This window comes from Dipodomys spectabilis, unplaced genomic scaffold (assembly GCF_019054845.1).
Source record: "Dipodomys spectabilis isolate Male_0828 unplaced genomic scaffold, ASM1905484v1 ptg000030l, whole genome shotgun sequence".
In the NCBI taxonomy this organism is placed as follows: domain Eukaryota; kingdom Metazoa; phylum Chordata; class Mammalia; order Rodentia; family Heteromyidae; genus Dipodomys; species Dipodomys spectabilis.
Window position 1 is genome coordinate 7,029,355 of NW_024870707.1, and position 19,529 is coordinate 7,048,883.

The 19,529-nt window shown below is 48.7% G+C and overlaps 1 protein-coding gene across 1 annotated transcript; it reads right to left on the reverse strand.

Annotated features, from left to right (window-relative positions):
- Nucleotides 1-7,788: 7,788 nt before the first annotated feature.
- On the reverse strand, nucleotides 7,789-18,859 carry Prpf19 (pre-mRNA processing factor 19). Its single transcript, XM_042676275.1, has 17 exons — nucleotides 18,639-18,859; nucleotides 16,384-16,533; nucleotides 16,143-16,219; nucleotides 14,538-14,679; nucleotides 14,392-14,465; nucleotides 14,201-14,263; nucleotides 12,857-12,898; nucleotides 12,676-12,750; nucleotides 12,260-12,335; nucleotides 12,045-12,154; nucleotides 10,567-10,722; nucleotides 10,297-10,366; nucleotides 10,034-10,119; nucleotides 9,618-9,788; nucleotides 9,380-9,485; nucleotides 8,161-8,302; nucleotides 7,789-7,900 (listed from the first exon to the last, which is right to left on the reverse strand). Exons 1-16 carry the CDS (start codon nucleotides 18,655-18,657, stop codon nucleotides 8,205-8,207), a joined length of 1,515 nt encoding a protein of 504 aa, XP_042532209.1. The 5' UTR covers nucleotides 18,658-18,859; the 3' UTR covers nucleotides 7,789-7,900; nucleotides 8,161-8,204.
- Nucleotides 18,860-19,529: the final 670 nt, after the last annotated feature.

A 19,529-nucleotide genomic window follows, 5' to 3' on the forward strand; every position in this document is an offset into this window, starting at 1 on the left:
GTGTTATGAGAATGGCAGTCCTATCTATTTAATGGTAGCCTCACAGTCCTATCTATTTAATGGTAGCCTCACACATCTGTTGACTTGGGCTTGAACTCAGGGCCTGGGCACTGTCCGACAGCTTTTACCTTCTCAAAGCTAGTGCTTTACAACTTGAACTACAGCTCCATTTGTCTTTTTGGTGGTTAATTGCGAGATTGAGTCTCACAGCTTCAAACTGTAATCCTCAGATCTCAGCCTCCTATGAGCGCATCAAGAGACCCCGTGGAGAGTAGCAACCTACTCACGTGTGTAAAACTGCTGATCCTCTGATGATGGGATGGCTTAAGGATGCACTCTTGGCATTGTTTCTGTGCAACTCCTTAGTGAGGCCTAGTCCTTGGTGGTGTTGGCTGTCTCCCAGGGCTGGAGGCCGGATGGTTTGCCTCTGAGCACACGTCTGCATTTCAGGAAGAGGAGCAGCCTGGGGCAGAAAGGCTAGCAGCTGGGAAATGGGACTCTGGCAGAAAGGCAAGCCAGGCAAGGTTTCTCAACCTCCCCCAGACACAGGGTTTTGAAGGGGCATCCTCAGGGCACCTGTGGGGTTGACCTCCTGGGTGAGAAGCCAGAGTCCAGGGGGAGAACCTGAGCTCAGGGTCAGCACCCAGACCCTGGGTTCTAGTCACACCACTTTTGATAACCATTGACCCAAACACCACTGACTGATGCTGAAAACCCCCAAGGATGGTTTTGTCCTGCTGCTTCTAAGCCACGCGGCCAGTCCAGGATGGGTCTGCAGCCCCGAAAGACCTGATAATTCAGCTCCATCCTCTTTGTCTGGACAGAGCCACCCTGGAGTTTTCATTACCCAGATACTTGCTGTGGGAGTGAAGCAACACTCTCCTGTGCGTCTGCCTTCCATCCATTGCTAGCCCTGGCCAGTCCTGCCCAGTTTCCTGCTTGGACAGTCTGCAGGGTTGGGGTGAATAAGTGAGGTTATCTAGTGAGGCTGACTTGCTCTTGGGGGTTAGGTTTCCAGTTCCATAACACCTGTTCTCCAGGAAGAACCCTGTGTTCCATGGGTACAGCATGCTTTGTTCCATAGATGCCCATTGGAGTCTGTGTGACAGGAGTAGATGTCTTGCATCATTTTCTATTACTTGTAATAGATACAGTCCCTAAATTTTAACTGAGATTGTTTGATGCCTATTGAAAGGAAGGCATATCTAGTGTTATGGAGTGCAATTTTTAAGCTAATTATAATATACTATCTTCTTAGAATAAATTCATAGGTAGATATGCGGGTGAAAACCCACATCCCTTATGCATGCTGGGCACTGGAACTGTGGGTATCTGCTGCCCACAGCAGATATCACACTAAAGCTCTGCCTATCCGAGCAGAAGGCAAGCAGCTTTAGTCCTAAAATAGATCTCTGATTAGATTTTTTCTGTCTTTTTTTTTTTTTTTTTTTGCCAGTACCAGGGTCTGAACTTAGGGACTCATAACTTGCTTGATTGGCTAGTGAGTCATACCTCCAGCCTGGCTTTTTTTGCTAGTTAACCAGTCTTATGGACTTTTCTGCCCAAGCTGGTCTCAGAGATTCTCCAGATCTCAGCCTCCTGAGTAGCTAGGATTACAGATGTGAGCCATAAGCACTGTCTAGTTATGTGTCTTTACAGCCATATCTTGTGAAGTGCCCTTCGCATTTTAAATCCATTTCTTGTCTGTAAAGAACATTCACAAATCAAGGGGCCAACATCCTCAAAGTTCCTATTGATCAAACATTGGGGTGTTTTATTATGGGATTCTTTTAAGAAAATGTCACTCATGTTTTACCTTTGAATATGGCAAAGACCATCCCTGCCCAATACCATCACAAAAATGTTTCCTTTTGTAATATGCTCTTGGGACATGCAAATATTTACTTTCAAGTGTGTACAGGTGCGTGGATTGGTTTTGTTGGTGGCAATGAGGCTTGAACTCAGCCTCAGGATGGCTCAGTAGTAATAGTAACTCTGCTACTTGCACCACAGCTCCACTTCCAGCTCTGTGCTGGTTACTCTTCAAAGACTTGTATACCCAGGCGGGCCTCTGAGGATCACAGCTTTGGACCTTGGTCCTCAGATCTCTGCCTCCTGATAACTAAGGATTATAGACATGAGCCACTGGTGCTTGGCTGATACATGATTTTTTGATAACTCTAATTGATACTTAAAGTACACATAGGTTTTGGCAACACATCCATATCAAAGAATCCTGTGTTCAGAAACAAATGTAAAAGCACTCAAATAGATGGGTACGTGTGGCTCACATCTGTAATCCTACTCAGGAGGATGAGATGTGAGGATCAAGGGTGGAAGCCAGCCTGGACAGGAACTCCAGGACTCTTTTCTCCAATTAACCACCAAAACGCCGGAAGTGGAGGTATGGCTCAAGTGGTAGCTCACCAGCCTTGAGCAAAATAAGAGGCAGCACCCAGGTCTTGAGTTTAAGTCCCAATAGGGGCACAAAAAATCCACAACTAATTAAATGGTTGATTGCAGCACTAGGTTTTATGCTCTCCTGGGAAGAAAGCAATCTTTTTTGGGGGGGTGGAGGGTGGTCCTGGGGCTTGAACTCAGGATCTGGGCAATGTTCCTAAGCTTTTGTCTCAAGGCTAGCACTCCATTACTCGGAGGTTCAACTCCACTTCTGGTTTTCTAGTGGTTAACTGGAGATAAGTCATGGACTTTCTTGCCCAGGTTGGCCTTGAACCATGATCCCCACATCTCAGCCTCCTGAGTAGCGAGGATTACAGGAGTGAGCCACTGGTGCCCAGCTACAATCTAACCTTTCATGTACCCACTATTAAAATTTTGCTTGAGTTTTGTGTAACCCTCTCACTACCACCCCACTGTGTGAGCAAGCATCTGGGCCTGTGACAAGCAGAGCCAGACATGATGGGGATAATAGCCCACTTCTGCTGACCTGTGGCAGGAAGCAGAGCAGCTCACGGCCCATCAGGTTTTGTCTCTTCCGGCCTCTTGGGCTACATGGCACCCAGTCATATCCCCTGCTTCCACCTCCACCCCTAACTTGCACGTCCTTACACTGTGCACAAGATCACATTCATTTCGGTGCTTTTGCCTTACTTAAGGGAGAGGAGTAAATACTTCAGAGCCTAACTGCTTAGCTGAAATAGATCTTAACTCCTTTTCCAGCATGGCTGCCCCTGCCATTCCTACATCACTGTCTCATGTGACAGTGCCACTTCCATTCCGGCAGTGAAGGACCAGACACAGGATCAGTGTTCAGAAATAAAATGAGCCAGGCACTGGTGGCTCATGCCTGTAATCCTAGCTACTTAGGAGACTGAGATCTGATGATCAAGGTTCAAAAAGCCAGCTCGGGCAGGAAAGTCCGGGCAGGAAAGTCCGTGAGACTCTTATCTCCAATTAACTACCAGAAAACCCGAAGTGGAGCTGTGGCTCAAGTGGTAGAGCGCTAGCCTTGAGTTGAAGAGCTGAGGGATAGTGCTCAGGCCCAGAGTTCAAGCCCTACAACCAAACAAACAAAAAAGACCAATTATTTTAAAACAGGTTTTAAGTCACTGTTGAAACTAATATGGGTGGGGGAGGCACGTGGAGAGGACAATTATAAAAACAAAACCAGGGGCTGACTCAAGGTGGTAAAGCGCTTATCTTGCATGCATGAGGCGCTGGGTTCTATTCCTCAGCACCACATAAGCAGAAAAAGCCGGAAGTGGTGCTGTGGCTCAAGTGGTAGATCGCTAGCCTTGAGCTGAAGAGCTGAGGGACAGCGCCCAGGCCCAGAGTTCAGGTCCCACAACTGACCAAAAAAAAAAAAAAAAACAAACAGCTGTCCAGGTGCTGATGGCTCACGCCTGTAATCCTAGCTCCTCAAGAGGCTGAGATCTGAGGATCAAGGTTCAAGCCAGCTGGGACAATAAAGTCTGTAAGACTCTGATCCCCAAATAAACCCCAAAAAGCCAAAAGTGGAGCTGTGGCGCAAGTGGTAGAATGCTAAGCCTTGAGCAAAAATGCTCAGGGACAATGCCCAGGCCCTAAGCTCAAGCCCCTGTACAGTACATACAAACACATGAAGAAAAACTGTTCTGGGATCTTCTAGAGAATCAGAAGACCTTGACATTCTGCTTGGATGAGTACAAGTCCTCCAAACTAAGCCCAGAACCTGCCAAAGGCAGGAAAAGTGGAGATGCTTGTGCCTAGCTGAGAGTCCATGGACTGTGCTCAGTGCAAGGAGGAGAAACATTTTCACTGCAAGAAACTCCCATGGCAAGGAGGAGTTAAAAGGAAATCTCACTGCTCTTGGTGCTGATGGGATGATTATAAAAGACAAATGTCTGCCATCATCCTTCCTCTAGGTACAGTCCAAATTCCTAAGATGAGGGGGAGAGAAGAGGGGACCCTCAAAGGTTTAACATGAGGAAAAAACCCTCCAGGGCTGAATTTAAAGTGACCTCTGGTTGTAGACAGAAGCAAGTACAAATCCTGTATGAAGAAACTTCACTTCAGCCAGTTTCAAAACATTCAAGTGGTAGAGCACTAGCCTTAAGCAAAAAAGTCAGGGGCAGAGGCCAGGACCTGAGTTCAAGCCCTAGGGCTGGCAAAAAAAGAAAAACTTCGAAGACACCACTATAAACCCACCAGACTGGCAAAATTATAAAGTAAAAAAAAATTGTGTGTGTCAGTACTGAGTCTTGAACTCAGGGCTTGAATACTGTCCCTTAGCTTTCTCACTCAAGGATGGTGCCCTACCTCTTAAGCCACAGCTCCACTTCCTGCTTTTTGGTGGTTCCTTGGAGATAAAGAATCTCACAAGACTTTTCTGCCCATGCTGGCTTTGAATCTAGATCCTCAGATCTCAGCGTTTCTAAGTGCTGGGAAGTTCTGGAGACAGAAGCACCCTATTGCTGAGAATCAGAATGTCAAGACACTGATAATTGTATCTTGTTACCTAACATTATAGCAAGCTTTCTCTCAGGTCAGTAGTCTAGAATAACCCAAGCACAGAAACATGGTTTATAACCACAAAAGGGATAAAACCAAAACAACAACTCTGACGCTTACTAACAACAGAACATTATCTTCCTATAATGGCGTTTGGGACAATGATCACTTGTAAGGTGAGGCTTAGACCCCAGCCCCCTAATTATGTCTGAGGAAGGACTGGCTTCTGTGAATGCAATGCAGCAATTTGGTATGGGCCACACCACATACTGCGCCAGCTACACTTAGTTCCTAGACCACTTCAGATAAGGTGCTTAAAAGTACAACCCGAAACTGGGAGAGAGTGGAGAAAGGGTGACACTGTCCAAAAAGAAATGTACTCATTACCTCACTTATGTAACTGTAACCCCCGCTTACATTACCATTATAACAACAGTAAAATAAAAAAGCACAGCCCGCTGGCCAGTCTCCAAGTCCAGCACACTGCTAGGGCCATGCAGGACGACACATCTGCAACTTCGATCTCAAAACAACACTGACCCAGCACCTGTTGTGAAGTGTTTCACACTTGTCTTTGCTTGTACAGTGAACGAACAGCAGCTACCGGTGCCAATACAGGTAACTCAATAACAGTGAGTCAAAGGAAAGCAGACCGAGCAGTTCCATTTATACAAAGTTCAAAAATTAGTTAAAATATATATATACATTACAGGTGCGAGCTATCAACACCCACCCAGCCCAACCTAGATTTTCTTCCAACTGCTTTGTGTCCTTAAAGCCTAAAGACAGGTCTGTGGGTGAGAAGGCACTGAAGTCAAAGCTTCACAGCACACGTGTCCACGGCAGGGGCCACTCAGACACTGTTCAGCACCACTGGCTACCAGTGCAGAGCAGGGGCATCAGTAGCCAACATTTCTGTATGCTCTCTACACATATTCATTAGCTCAGGCAACTAAAAAGCCCTATCAGGTAGGCGCCAGAAAGGTCCTTTTCAGACACAGAAGTTCAGACACAAAGGCACAACACAGAAAGCTGCAGAGCTAGAGAGACTCTTGTACTGCACTGCCCCCAGGTGACTGCTTATATTAGTGCTCCAAGTTCAAGCATAAGATAGATGACCCCAGAGACCTGGGGTTTAATCACCCCAAGGCTCCCCTGGAGCAGAACACAGTAAGCACCGATTCCATCTTCAGGCAGCCCTTGAGAATGTGCATTAACACAAAACACTAGAAACCAATGGTTTCTGTATTGTGCAAGCCCTGAGCCAACTGCACTCCACAATAACCCCAGGCCATGCCATCAACCCCTAGGTTCACAGCCCCAGTACTGCCAAGAAAGAAAAAAATCCCTTAGGGTTGGACTCGGTAGCTCATGCCTATAATTCCAATTACTCAGGAAGGAGAGATTGGGAGAGGCTAGCCCAAAAAGTTAGTTGAGACTCCATTTGAACAAAGTAAGTTGGGCATAGTGGCATATGCCTATGTTGCCAGCTAGTAGGAAGCACTGATAGTAGGATGCTGTCTCTAGGCCAGCCTGGACAAAAATACGACCCTGTGTGAAAAATAAAGCAAAAGGGCTGGGAAGGTGGCTCAGTGGTAGAGTGCTTGCCTTGCATGCCTGAGGCCCTGGGTTCAATTCCTCAGCACCACATAAGAAAAAAGCCAGAAGTGGTGCTGTGGCTCAAGTGGTAGAGCACTAGCCTTGAGCTGAAGAGCTGAGGGACGGTGCCCAGGCCCAGAGTTCAGGCCCCACAACTGACCAAAAAAAAAAAAAAAAAGAAAAAGAAAGCAAAAAAGGTCTAGGGGCCTAGCTCAAGGAGTAGAGCAACACAGATCAGAAAAAATACATCAAGTTGACGGACAGAGTTAACTAGTACAATCACTCACACCCCTCGAATCACAGCTCCAAAGACTGGCAGCAGATTGGTGAAGTTTCTTGTGATGGAAGCTGAGAAAGCACCAAACTCTGTCTCAGAGCTCAGCCACTTCCAAGGGACTCCAAGATGTGCACTGCCATGGCCTTCCCAACAGCTGACACCTGGGCTGCGCTAAGGCAAGAGCCGCAAACCACTCGTCAGTACACAGTGGAGGTTTTCCTGCTCAAACTGGAAGAAACAAGGTGTGGAAGTTAAAATGCTTCTTCACTGCAAGGATCTCTGAAGTGTTCGCTAGCTTCTAGGCATGGGCGCCAGGGCAGGTAGAGCCAGCTCTGCTCACAGAACATGCCTGGAAGTCATGCACCAACAAACCCCACAGCTCCCCTCCCAGCACAATCTCCCCTGGATACTGACTCCCCCCGCCCCCCAGCATTCCATCAGGATGGCCCGTCAGTGGTTCTGAGCATGTATCTCCCTCCCTGGGCTACACGCAATGCCCACCACACTACACTGGCATCCATCCTGCTACACACATCTTGTTTTTTCCCTCCCATCTGCCACTCTCCTCTCCCTTGAGCTTCTTGTCCTTCAAGACTGTGTCCTTTTCCCTTCATTGGCCTTTCATGACCTGATGTAAAACAGCCACAGGAATCTACATTAACCCCTCCACACATATCTGTCACCTGAACTCTCAATTTCCTATTCACTGGCTGACTCTCCTACAACCAGTTCTGCATCAACTAACTGTATCAACTCCAGTCAGTAAAACCCTCTTTTTGGTCTTGGCCAGCTGGCAACAAGTCTCTTAACCATAGCAGTCAAAGAATCCTGATGGGCTCACAGCTCCTCAGCAGCAGGCCCAGGCCCAGGCCCAGGCTGGGATTCCTGGTAACCAGTGCTTGACCTACCCTTCCCCCCCCTTCCCCCACAAGCTCAGATCTCTGGTACAGACAGACACAGGGGGCTTATTGTTTTCTTTTTTTAATGAAACTATATCACTGCTTACAAAAACCTGAACAAGCCCTCTTGCCCGCCCGCTTCACAGTTCCCATGGCTCAGCCTGTGTCATGGGAACTGAAACAAAGGGAGTATGGAATAGCTGTCACCACCAGGGGAGGCTCCAGGTTCCAATCCTGAGCCTTTCTAGGATGACAGCTCCGCCGATGTCATGTCTGAGCCTGTGGAGCCTGGAGGCTGCATGGATGAGGGTGTTCCATGTCCCGTGGCTCTCAGGCCATTAACCAGACCAGAGTGAAATGGTATGAATGTTCCCACCTCACATCCCCCCTCCCCCAAAAAGGTGCCCCCCCACTCCCTTCCCCTCTAACTCTAACCCACTGCTGAGATGAGGCCCAGCTACTGTAAGAAGGCACAGGGCCTACAGGCTGTAGAACTTGAGGCTTCTGTCCATGCCGGTTGAAGCGATGAACTTGGCGTGGTGTCCGAAGGCCACCCCCGTAGTCAGGCCACTGTGCTCTGGGGAGAGAGGTAAGAGGCAGGTGTAAGAAGGCTTGTCCCTGTCTTCCTTTAGGGCTGGCAGTATGGAGCTCTAGGTGTCACCCTGCCAGTACTTAGCACACTGCACAGTACTGCTAGTTTATGTAGTCCCTGGCCAACTAAAGGACAGAATCCTGCTCACCGCTCCCCTCCAGTGCCCCAGCACCTGCACAAAGCAAGCACCCCACTCTTCACTGGCAGCATGAATGAGTATAGGAATGTCAGTCCCCCTTTTTGCCCGCGTTTTCTAGGTAACAAATTCATTTCAGCTGAAAACCCTGGTGTTCATTTTGCTGGTTTATGCTTAGCTGTAACTTCTTGCTTGTAACTGGAGAGGCCTATGAGCTTCTTGGTCCTCAAGAGGCTCCAACCCCAGGGCAACTGGGCCCCAGAGAACACTGGGCCAATGACAGCTGAGGCTAAGCAACCTTCCCTGTGGGATCAAATTCCTTCTAGATTTCAGATGACATGTGGAACCCACCAGCTCCCCCTGAAAGCCTGCCCAGGCCCCCTAGGCTGCCACTCTACCCAATGCAGCTCCAAAGCACAACTCTGGACCTAATGTGGAGCTGAAGCCATGGGCTTCATAATTGGGCTCTGACTCCTTTGGAAGACAGATACACTGAGCAGGGCTAGGAAAATATGAGGAGTGAAAAACAAACAAACTAGAATCTTGCCTGCAACCTGCTAATACATTTCATCACTAAAAGAAGCTAGCCTTTATTCAGCATCTAAATGGCTTGCTGCCATGCATGCAAGCTCCATACCATCAGCTGACACACTGCAGAGCCAAGAACCCCACGTTGAGGATGAAGCAGCTAAAGCTCTGAGGTCAAGACACAACCCCATGTTCACAGAACTGTAAAGTAGGAAATCTACTTAGGCACTGTAGTTGAGTAAATATTGTACTGAGCTCAAAGACAGAACATTTGCCTAGCACACACCAAGCCCCAAGTTCCACCCCAGCTACAAGAAGAGAGAAAAAGCAGCAGCCTGGGCAAAGCTATACCAAGCCCAGAGCTTCCCACAACCTTAGAAGCTCAGGGCCAGCCCTACCTGTAAAGTGAAGAATCTCTGTCCACTGTTTGCAGATGTAGATCTGGACATCTGTGCCTCCAAGGGCCAGGTAGGTGCCACTCTGGTCAAAGATCAGTGACTTCACCTGCCAGAACCAGAAAGAGAGATTAGCCCACAGGGAACAGGAAGTATGGGGCAACATGCAGAAGGAGCTAAGTTAGTTCAGCAAACAATCAATCAATAGGGAGAAGTGAACAAATGCTGGGGAGGGGCATACCTCAAAGTTGTTGTCCAGCTGCAACGTCTTGAAGTTCTTAAGCTTACGCAAGTCCCAAAGCTTGACAGAGGAGTCGTCAGCTGCTGTGGCCAGGTAGTAGCCATTCTCTGAGAAGGCGATGCTGGTGATAGGACCTGAGTGGCCAGGGAAGTTGGCCACATTGGTGCGCTCCTACAGGTGTGGGGTGAGTGATAAATAGGTCACCCACTGCTCAAGAGAGGAAAGGAAGCAAACTCCTACTTCTGAAGCCTGCATCATTTAGGAATGGTGTGGACAGCCCAACCCAAGGCCCACAAGCACACACCATAATATACCACACACAGCTACCCATAGCAACACCCCAAGAGCCTGATGCCATAATAATTAGATAATACTTCTAACCCTGAGCTCCAGATTAAGGTGTATCTGTGTCTCACCTTTAAGTCCCAGATCTTGATCTGAGAGTCCATGGTTCCTGTTCCAAAAATGAGCCCATCAGGGTGGAATTGCGCACAGGTGAGAGCTGTGGAGAAGGGAGATGACCTGTGCTCAGCATCCTCCAAGAGAGACTAACAGCAGCCAAGGCTGCCCCTTGTTTCCTATTGTACCCAGCAGCACTAGGCAGGTACAGTGGTCAAAGTGTTCTTCAAAACAAATGACAGACAGCAAACAAAAGCACCCAGCCTCTGAGGTAACTTACAGCAGCCAGAGGCCTCATCTGTCACCTTGGTTAGCACACGCCCCGTCTGGATGTCAGAGAAGGCCCAGTACTAAGAAAGAGAGACAAAGAAGCCAGTGAGAAAATGGGTCCCCAGAGTCTGGTGGCCTTCAGAGAGCTCATGGTATAGCAAACCCTGGCAAAGCTAGCTCCTCCCGCACAAAGTAAACTGTATCCCAGGAACTGGCTGTGGTCAACAAGATGCCCCTTCCTCCAGGAAGTTCCAGTTCAAGGACCTGGCTGGAACCGCACCTGGTCATCAGAGGAGCTCAGAAGATAGTCACCAGTGGCATGGAGACTGAGGCCTGTGACAGCGCTCTCGTGGGCGCGAACAACCTGGACACATGAGGTGTTCGGGACTGACCAAATCCGGATAGTGGCATCTGGAGAGGCAGAAAACACCAGTTCCTAAAAGAAAAGCCAAAAGACAAAACATCAGAGGCCAAGAAGAGAAATAGATTAAACAGTCTTGTACTAATGTAAGCTAACTTAACCAAACAAATGTAAGCTAATTTAAAAACAAAAACAAAACAGTCTTTCACACGGAAACAGGGATGGCCACAACCACAAACTGCTTCTCCCTTCAGCTCCATCCAGCCAGGAACCACCAAGGCAAACAATGCCTAAGAGAGCCAACCTGAAATGCTACTTTAAACGGTCAGGCAACATTAAGCTTTGTGGTGGCCTTGCCACCTGGTGGCAAAGAAGGTAACTACCACGGACAGGTACTTCCAACAGATTTCCATGGCTAGTGAAACTGAGGAATAGAATTCTTTATTTAGTTTGCCACGTGGAGCAGGTATTTCAGCGAGAGAGAACTTCCAGTGTTTACTTACCATTGTTTTGGTAAAAATATTTGGTTAGGAAGTTAAGTCACAAGATATAACTGCCATCTTTTTTTTTTTCGGGGGGGGGGGGGGGGGGGGGGGGTCCGGTCATGGGGCCTGAACTCTGGGCCTGGGCGCTGTCCCTCAGCTCTTCAGCTCAAGGCTAGCACTCTACCACTTGAGCCACAGCGCTACTTCCAGCTTTTTGCTTTTTGCTTACGTGGTGCTGAGGAATCGAACCCAGGGCCTCAAGCATGCAAGGCAAGCGTTCTACCACTGAACCACCTCCCCAGCCCCATAACTGCCATCTTTTGACAGTCAATTTGACAAAACGCATAACTACTACCACCAAGTAAACAGAAAAAGTTAATCTGAATGAAGTTTCAGTTTAATAAAAAATATGCTTGCTATTCTTCAATCTCCTACTACCCAAGGTCAAGAAAAAAGCATCGTTGTCATGCACAGACCAAACTGCCCTATAACTAAAACTCAAATTCCATGGAGATGATTAATCTGGCCTAATGAGCTCTTTTTATTCTGAAAGGTTATCCAGAGGTTCTCATCCTTCTGAAGCCACCTCAGTGTCAACAGTCAATGTTTAGTTTAGACCCCTTTCCCTGAAGGAAGCATGAATCTATCTTCCTCAGACATCTATCAGCTGTCTTCTGTAGTTTATATTAATGTTTCGATAAACACACCTTGTCAAATAGCATTGTGTCTCTCCTGCTGGCTTCAAGACTGCTGTCTTAGGACAGCCTTCATGGAGCGCAATCTCTGTACTGAAGAGGCCCATAAATACCCACTTGTAGTGAGAACTTCCTCTGCTTTACTTCACCAAAGAGACCCTAAGCCTCCGAGATAAGGTTCAGGAAAGATGAAGCACAGATGGCCAGGAGAACTCACCTGAGAAGGGTGAAACACCACACTGGTGACTTTCTTGGTGTGGCCTTTGAGAGTGGCCAGGATTTGCTCAGAACTCTTATCAAAGACAACAACGTTTTTATCTGCACCTCCTAGAGAAGACCCAAAAGAGACCAACCATCAGTACACTGATCCCTTTGCAGAAGAAGGTCATTCTGTTCCCAGGACCACAAAGAGGACCAAGCCCACAGACTCACCAGTGAGGATCTTGTTGGTATCGGAGGGACAGAGATCCAGGGCAAGGATCCCAGGAATGCTGGCACTGTGCAGCCCCTTTACAGAGAGAACCACGAAAAATCCAGTTATGGCCAAATGGAGGCAGACCAAAAAGCTATACAACTCCCCCACTTCCAATCATCTCCCCAGCCAGGCAAACAAGAGTGACTTTTATTCCTTATCTATTTAGTTTGGCTTTCTGCCTGGAGCCAGCAACTTGCTCATTGTATTACTGGGAAATGCAGAGCTAAGCAGGCAGACTGGCAATTCAGTATCCAAGATGAGGTACAAGTCCACAGCCCTCGACAGCTTTTCATTCACAACTCCCCATGCTACCTTTGTCTCACCAGACTGCTGGGAGCTTGTCTCCAAGTTAAGGGGGGCCCCAGCCACTTACCACGTGGGATGCCACCTGCCGGTATTTGCTGAGCTCTTCTGGCTTCACCAGCTCCTCAGGCACAGTCTTCCCTCTCTAACAAAATGCAATTCCCCCCAAAGAAAAGCAGCAATGAGTACCAGACTCAATGACACTCTCTTCCCCAAGAAGCCAAGTCTCCTCCAGCTCTGAAAGGACTTACCTTCTTACGCTCCGTGGTCAGCACAGTGGCCTTGTCTTGTAGCTGTGGGAGAAAAGTGGGAAGGCTCAATGTGAGACACATAATCGTGCCAGCACACCAGATGCTACCCACATCAGGATTTTCTCCCACATCACTGAGTTCTACGTTGAAGGTAAACACTTTTCTTTACCCTGGCCTCATATGAGGCAAGTGTTCAGGACTTATTTCACATAAGAGTAGCTGGAACCGCAAGGAAGAGAAGTCACCTGCCCAGTGCACAGAGGTAATAAATGGCACAGGGAAGACACCCTCCAGCTCGGTGAAACTCTCAGATTTATGCCCCATAGGTGAGAACTTGGATTCATGGGCACACCTGAGCAGCTCAGAAATACACTATCAAGCCCCATGAGGGAGGAAGGGCCCTAGGTTGGAATCAGAAGCCCAGCACTGTCTTCTACGCTATGTCTTTGAATCTCTGTCTCAATTCCTCATCCATAAAGATAAAAATTCCAAGCCGGCCGCGCCGGTGGCCCACCCTTGTAATCCTAGCTACTCAGGAGACTGAGATATGAGGATCTCGGTTCAAAGCCCGCCCAGGCAGGAAAAGTCCATGAAACTCTTATCTCCAGTAAACTGCCGGAAAACTGGAAGTGGCACTGTAGCTCAAGTGGTAGAGCACTAGCCTTGAGCTGAAGAGCTGAGGGTCAGTGCTCAGGCTCAGGTCCAGGGTTCAAGACCCATGACCGACAAAAAAAAAAAAATTCTATCCTAACAGGAAAAAACCATGAAACATAATGCAGTCTAGTATCTGCAAAGAACTCTCATCTGAGCAAAATGTATTGATTATCAGTAATTAAATTTCTCCTCCAGGCCTACAAAGGAGGTACTGTTGTTCCCATGTTAGAAGCAAGAGGAATGAGACACAGCAAGGTTGGCTAAATGAACAATAGGCATAAAGCTTATAAGCAACAGCACCAAAATACAAGTCTGGGCAACCTGGTCCCAGAATCCATCTCTGCTGTACTCCATGCTCTTCCCCACGCAGATTTATTATTGCCAATGGACCCAAGCCAGGTGATAAAAAGTGGGGTTCACGCCAGGTGCTGGTGGCTTACACTTGTAATCCTAGCTACTTGGGAGGCTGAAATCTGAGGATCGCAGTTCAAAGCCAGCCCAGGTAGGAAAGTCCGTGAAACTCCAATAAATCACCAGAAAACCAGAAGTGGCTCAAATGGTAGAGTGCTCGCCTTGAGCTGAAGAGCTAAGGGACAGCACCCAGGCCTAGAGTTCAAGCCCCCGACTGACCCAAAAGAAAAAAAAAAAGTGGGGTACACGACACTCCCACCATGTGAGAGCATGACTTACCTTCTGGATAATCTCGGGAGTCATTCCCACCAGCTCGCCCAAGTCCATGGGCTCACCTGCGCCCTGCAGAGAAAAGAGGCAAGGGTGAGAAACGCAAGAACACTGGAGACAAGGTGCTCTCCTGCTCTGCACAAGAAGAGCTATGTGGAACACTGCACACAAATGGCTGCTGGCAGGTGGGGAATACTCACCACAACACTGGGCTGTGAGCTCGGCACAGCTTGCGGCACGATGAGACCAGCTTGTGGTTTCAGAGTAGCCAGAGCTGCGAGAAAAGACAATGTTAGAAAGAAGCCGTTACGCAGCAGGGTCTATCGCGGGTGGGGACAAGCCGCACCTTCTCGGGCAGCAGTGACCTCCTTGGTGAGACGGGCGATCACACGGCAGGCAGCATCGTGCTGGTAGAGAGCGTGGGACAGCTCCTGGCGGGTCGTCTGCAGCTGCTGGCGCAAGGTAAAGCTGTGCAGCATGACAGCATCCTGGGAAGGGAAAGGTCACTGGGAGGGGGAAGGGGTCAGCCCCTGAGAAGAGATTGCCTTCTATGCTGAAACCAACCAGAGCTGTTCAGAGAACCAAGCAACACCCAGGGACCCTGGATGCAATGGCAGACAAACACCCCGAACTTCTGCCCCATACAAGTGAGCACACAGACACAAGTGGGAGCCGCCTCCCACTTTCTCTGATTTCCCAGCAAATAGTTATGTGTCACCTCTCTAAGAGTAACACTGCTGCCATTTTCACTATGTGAGGGACTAAACCAGATTCATTCATTCACTCATTCGTTCACTTATTTAGTGCTGGTACTGGGGCTTAAACTCTGGGCCTGAGCACAGTCACTTTTTAGTTCTGGCATTCTACCATTTGACTCACAACTCCATTTCTGGCTTTTTGGTGGTTAATTGGAGGGAAGAGTCTCACAGACTTTCCTGCCCAAGCTGACTTCAAACCTAATCCTCAGGTCTCAGCCTCCTGAGTAGCTAAGATTACAAATATGAGCTACTAGTTTCTTGACTTTATCCATTCACGTGCCAGGTGTTCCTATTAGGCATGAAAAAAAATCCCTAAAGTGAAAAGTTCCTATTTTCTTTTTTCCCCATAAAACCGAGAGACACGCATAATCTATTTTCTGTGGTCAGGAAAATCAGGACTAAGAGACTGAGCAGCATGTCTAGTCACATAGTTAGTAAGCAACAGAGCAAAGCTTGGAGCCCAGACCTGCATGATTTCAACAACCAGGCCCCTCCTGTGCTACCATCCTGCTCCTCAAACAAGAAAACAAAGCTGCTAAGAAAACAAGGGTACAAGCTGGGTGCCGGTGACTCACGCCTATAATCGTAGCTACTCAGTTATCTCCAATAAACCGCTAGAAAACCGGAAGTGGGGCTGTGGCTCAAGTGGTAGAGCGCTCGCCTTGAGCTGAAGAGCACAAGGACAGCGCCCAGACCCAGAGTTCAAGCCCCATGACCAAAAAAAAGAAAAAAGAAAACAAGGGTGCAACCAGATGCTGGTGGCTCAGGCCTGTAATCCTAGCAACTCAGGAGGGTAAGATCTGAAGATTGTGGTTCCAAGCCAGCCTGGGCAGGGAAGTCTGTGAGTCTCTTATCTCTAATTAACCACCAAAAGACCAGAAGTACAGCTATGGCTCAAAGTGGTAGAATGCTAGCCTTGAGCAAAAAAGCTCAGGGACAGTGTCCAGGCCCTGAGTTCAAGCCCTGGGACCAACACAAACAAAAATAAAAAATAAATAAGGGTGCAATTAAATGGTAGAGCACTTGCCTAGCATAAGCGAGGCCCTCGGTTTGGTCCCCAGTAGAAGAAATGGAAGAAGGAAGGAGAGTGAGGGACAGAAGGAAACAATGCTCCATTCTTCTAGCCCACAGGTGGCAGTCCAGTGATGCACTCTACTAGAGTGAGGAAGACAGAGTCTCTTCCAGGAACTCACCCACTCATCCTGCAAGGCTTTCAGAATGGCTGGGATGCTGGTAGCAGAGGGAGGTTTGGGCCGGATTGGGTGAGCAACTGCCAAGAGAGGGAAAAAAGGTATGAAGAACCACATGACCCAGACTCATCCCATCCCCTACTGCCTTTCACTTTAGCCACTGAGAGCCATTATCAGCTCCTGCATGAGACCAGCTCCACCTGCCACCCTCCCAAGCTGAGCAATGATGGCCCTCAGTAGGCACCTTTGATGTCAATGAGCTGCTCCTCCGAGAGAGGCTGGTTGTTGATAGGGTCTGTACCATTCTCTGCAATGTACTTCTCAATGAGCCGCCGCTCATACACATGATTAGAGACAGGGGACACACATGGATGCTCTGGCACTTCATTGGAAACTGCAGAGGAAAGCAGGTAGTGAGCTTACGGGGAAAAGGAAACTTGGGCCTAGAGGATTCTTCATCTGGCCCTAGAATGCTTTCCACCTACTTAACTGTTTTCTCCATTAACCTCCTGACAGCAAGGGAGTCAATAAATGATTACTAATACAACTATGTGCCAGGTATATATATAGATGGCAGTCAATAAGCCCTGCCCATCTCATTTTTGAACAGAGATATCTAGGCACATCATGGAGATAGAGATGTCACTCAAATCGCAGCCATCCACCTCAGTCTAAAGCTCTGGATGAATCATCAGGGAAATGTCAAAGCAATGTGACAGGCACTATATTAAGCATGTTCAGTGTTTACTAGGTGCAGATCATGGCTTTAAGCTCTTCAGACAAGATCATGAGCCCTTGAGGACAGGGATTTCAGCTGGTCTCTGACCTCCGGTATAATGCAGATACCCAGAAGGCACTCAGTAAACAGCTAGATGGTAAAGGAATGAGTGCTTGAATACTGGGGCTCAAAAGATGATACCTCAAAGTGTGCAGCTTTTGCATGTTGTGTACACTGAACTAGTAAGAGACTAGAAGGCCTCATAGGGAGGATCAGAACTCTTGGCCCTCCTGTCCTTGGGGCTTTCTTGAAAGTTCCCATAACCAGAAAAGGCAGGCTAACCTCTGCAGGAGAGTGAAGGCCTTCATACTCCAAGGTGTACCTAGTGTTTTGAGGCTGCTTGAAAAGTTTTTACTACTTATGAGGCTTTTTATCTGCACAAGACAGTTTTTATTTCCATCTAATTCTCTTCACCCTGTCATTACTTGTCACTACTATGTCACCCTTCCATAGCCCCAAGCTTCCATTCTTTTTGTAGTTCATGGTGCTCTATGAACTCCCCTTGTTAAATTGAAGCCTCCTATTTCAGAGGACTCCTGTGCCGACCTATGTAATGAACTATAGTCTTTCTCCCGTTTATCTGCCTGCTATCAGTTCATCTTACAGACTCAATCAAGGAATCAAGATACTGTTTTCCCTCCCCTACAAGAGAAAAGTTAGTGCTGGGCAAATAAAACTAAGCTAACGAGCTTTTAGAAAGAAGCCATGCGGGCTGGGAATGTGGCTTAGTGGTAGAGTGCTACCCTAGCCATGCATGAAGCCCTGGGATCGATTCCTTAGTGGCACATAAGTGGCGCTGTGGCTCAAGCTTTGAGCACAGAGAGGCTCAGGGACAGAGCCCAGACCCTGAGTTCAAGCCCCAGGAAGGGGGGTGGAGGGGGAAGGGAGAAAAAAAAAAAGAAACCGTGCAAGTGTAAATAACTTTGTAAACTATAATTTTTTTCAGTGTGACCCCTTTTCTGTTTATTGTTTCCTTCCTTTACGTCTTTGGATTAAGGGGGACGGAAAAGGATGGGGAAGCTAGTAACCTGGTGAAACATGAAGAAAGGAAAAGACGTGTATGCCAAAGAGTAACAGGCAAGTGAAAAACCATGGGTTTAGGGCCATGGGTTTAAACCCTGAGTTAAGGGGATTCTTGGGAAGATAATGGGATTATAGTCTTGGAAGCGTGTGGCAAACTAATAAGGGGTTTATAAATGGGCGTTGTTTGTGTCAAACACCCGAACCCCAGCCGCTATCTGCTTAGAACTCGTCGTATGAGCTTTACGAACGGCACAAAGCTCAGATTACCCAGGCGAGGCCTCCTCACACAAGCACCCGGGGCCAAGTACTTTCAAACTCTCCGAGGGGGAAACCGAGGCCCAGACCCTGGAACCGAATCTCGCGGTTGGGAGACGGGTCCCGACCAGGTCCTCGCGTTTCCCACAGCAGGAGCCGCTTCCCCGGCGTGGGGTCCCCGCCTGAGCCCCCGTTCCCACTCTGTAACGCCGAGGGGGGCTGGCCTCGAATGACCTCCGCGCCACGACCCTGCCCCGGAGCCGTGCAAACCGCGCCAATGCACCCCGCCACGGGGCGCGGCGGGGCCCGGGAGGCTGACAGGCCGCAGCTCGGCCCCGCACACGCCCCTTCCCGCCTTCGCCCCGACCTCCGGCTCGCCACGGCCGCGCAACCCTCGGGCTCCGCTCTCGGGCCTCCCGCGACCCGCCGCGGACGACACTCACTGGAGCAGATGAGCGACATGGCGCCGCCTCAGCGCTCCGAATCGCCTCACACGGGGCTCCCGGACCAGCTCCCGAGCTTCCACGGGCCACTTCCGGTTCCCCGCGGCTTCCGGGACGCGCGAGCACCGAGCCCGGCGGCCCAGCGAGGCTCGCGCAGCGCTTCACGTGGGAAGGGGGCCGGTGGCGCGCCTCAGCCTTCAACACCTAACGGAAACTGCCCTGTCCCAGAATGCAACCCGGCAGGAAGAGGCCCTCCGCGGAACGCTCGGCTACTTCCGGATGGATTCGGCTTACTCCGGAGCGGGTTCCGGAAGGCAGGAGGCGGGAAGGCGGGCTGAAACTACATTTCCCAAGATACAGTGGGAACTTAAAGGCATAGCAGTTCGGCAAGTTTTAATTTTTAAATAGTTATTGTAAAAGTGATGCACAGAAGGGTTACAGTTATATGTCTGGTAAAGAGTACCTTTCTTTTTGGACAATATCTCTCCTTCCTGAGCTTTTTTTGCTCATGGTTAGCGCTCTACCTCTTGAACCACAGCTCTACTTCCAGCTTTTTGGTGGTTAATTGGAGATAAGAGTCTCATGGACTTTCCTGCCCAGGCTGGCTTTGAACCACAACCCTCAGATCTCAGCCTCCTGAGTAGCTAGTATAACAGGCGTGAGCCACCAGCACCTGACTTGGCAATGCCTTTCTTGAAACTGTATTGCTTACTGGAGGTCGGAACACAATTGTCCTTCAAACTGTTTTGTGTGCCAGAGAATTTCTTTATACCAGCTTGTTAAAATGAAGGTTCTAGGAAATCTCTTAGAAAGTGTGTAAATACTGGCATGATTCTGAGGCAAGCACTTCTGGGCCATCTTTTGAGGGACACAGCTAGACAGCCCCTTAAA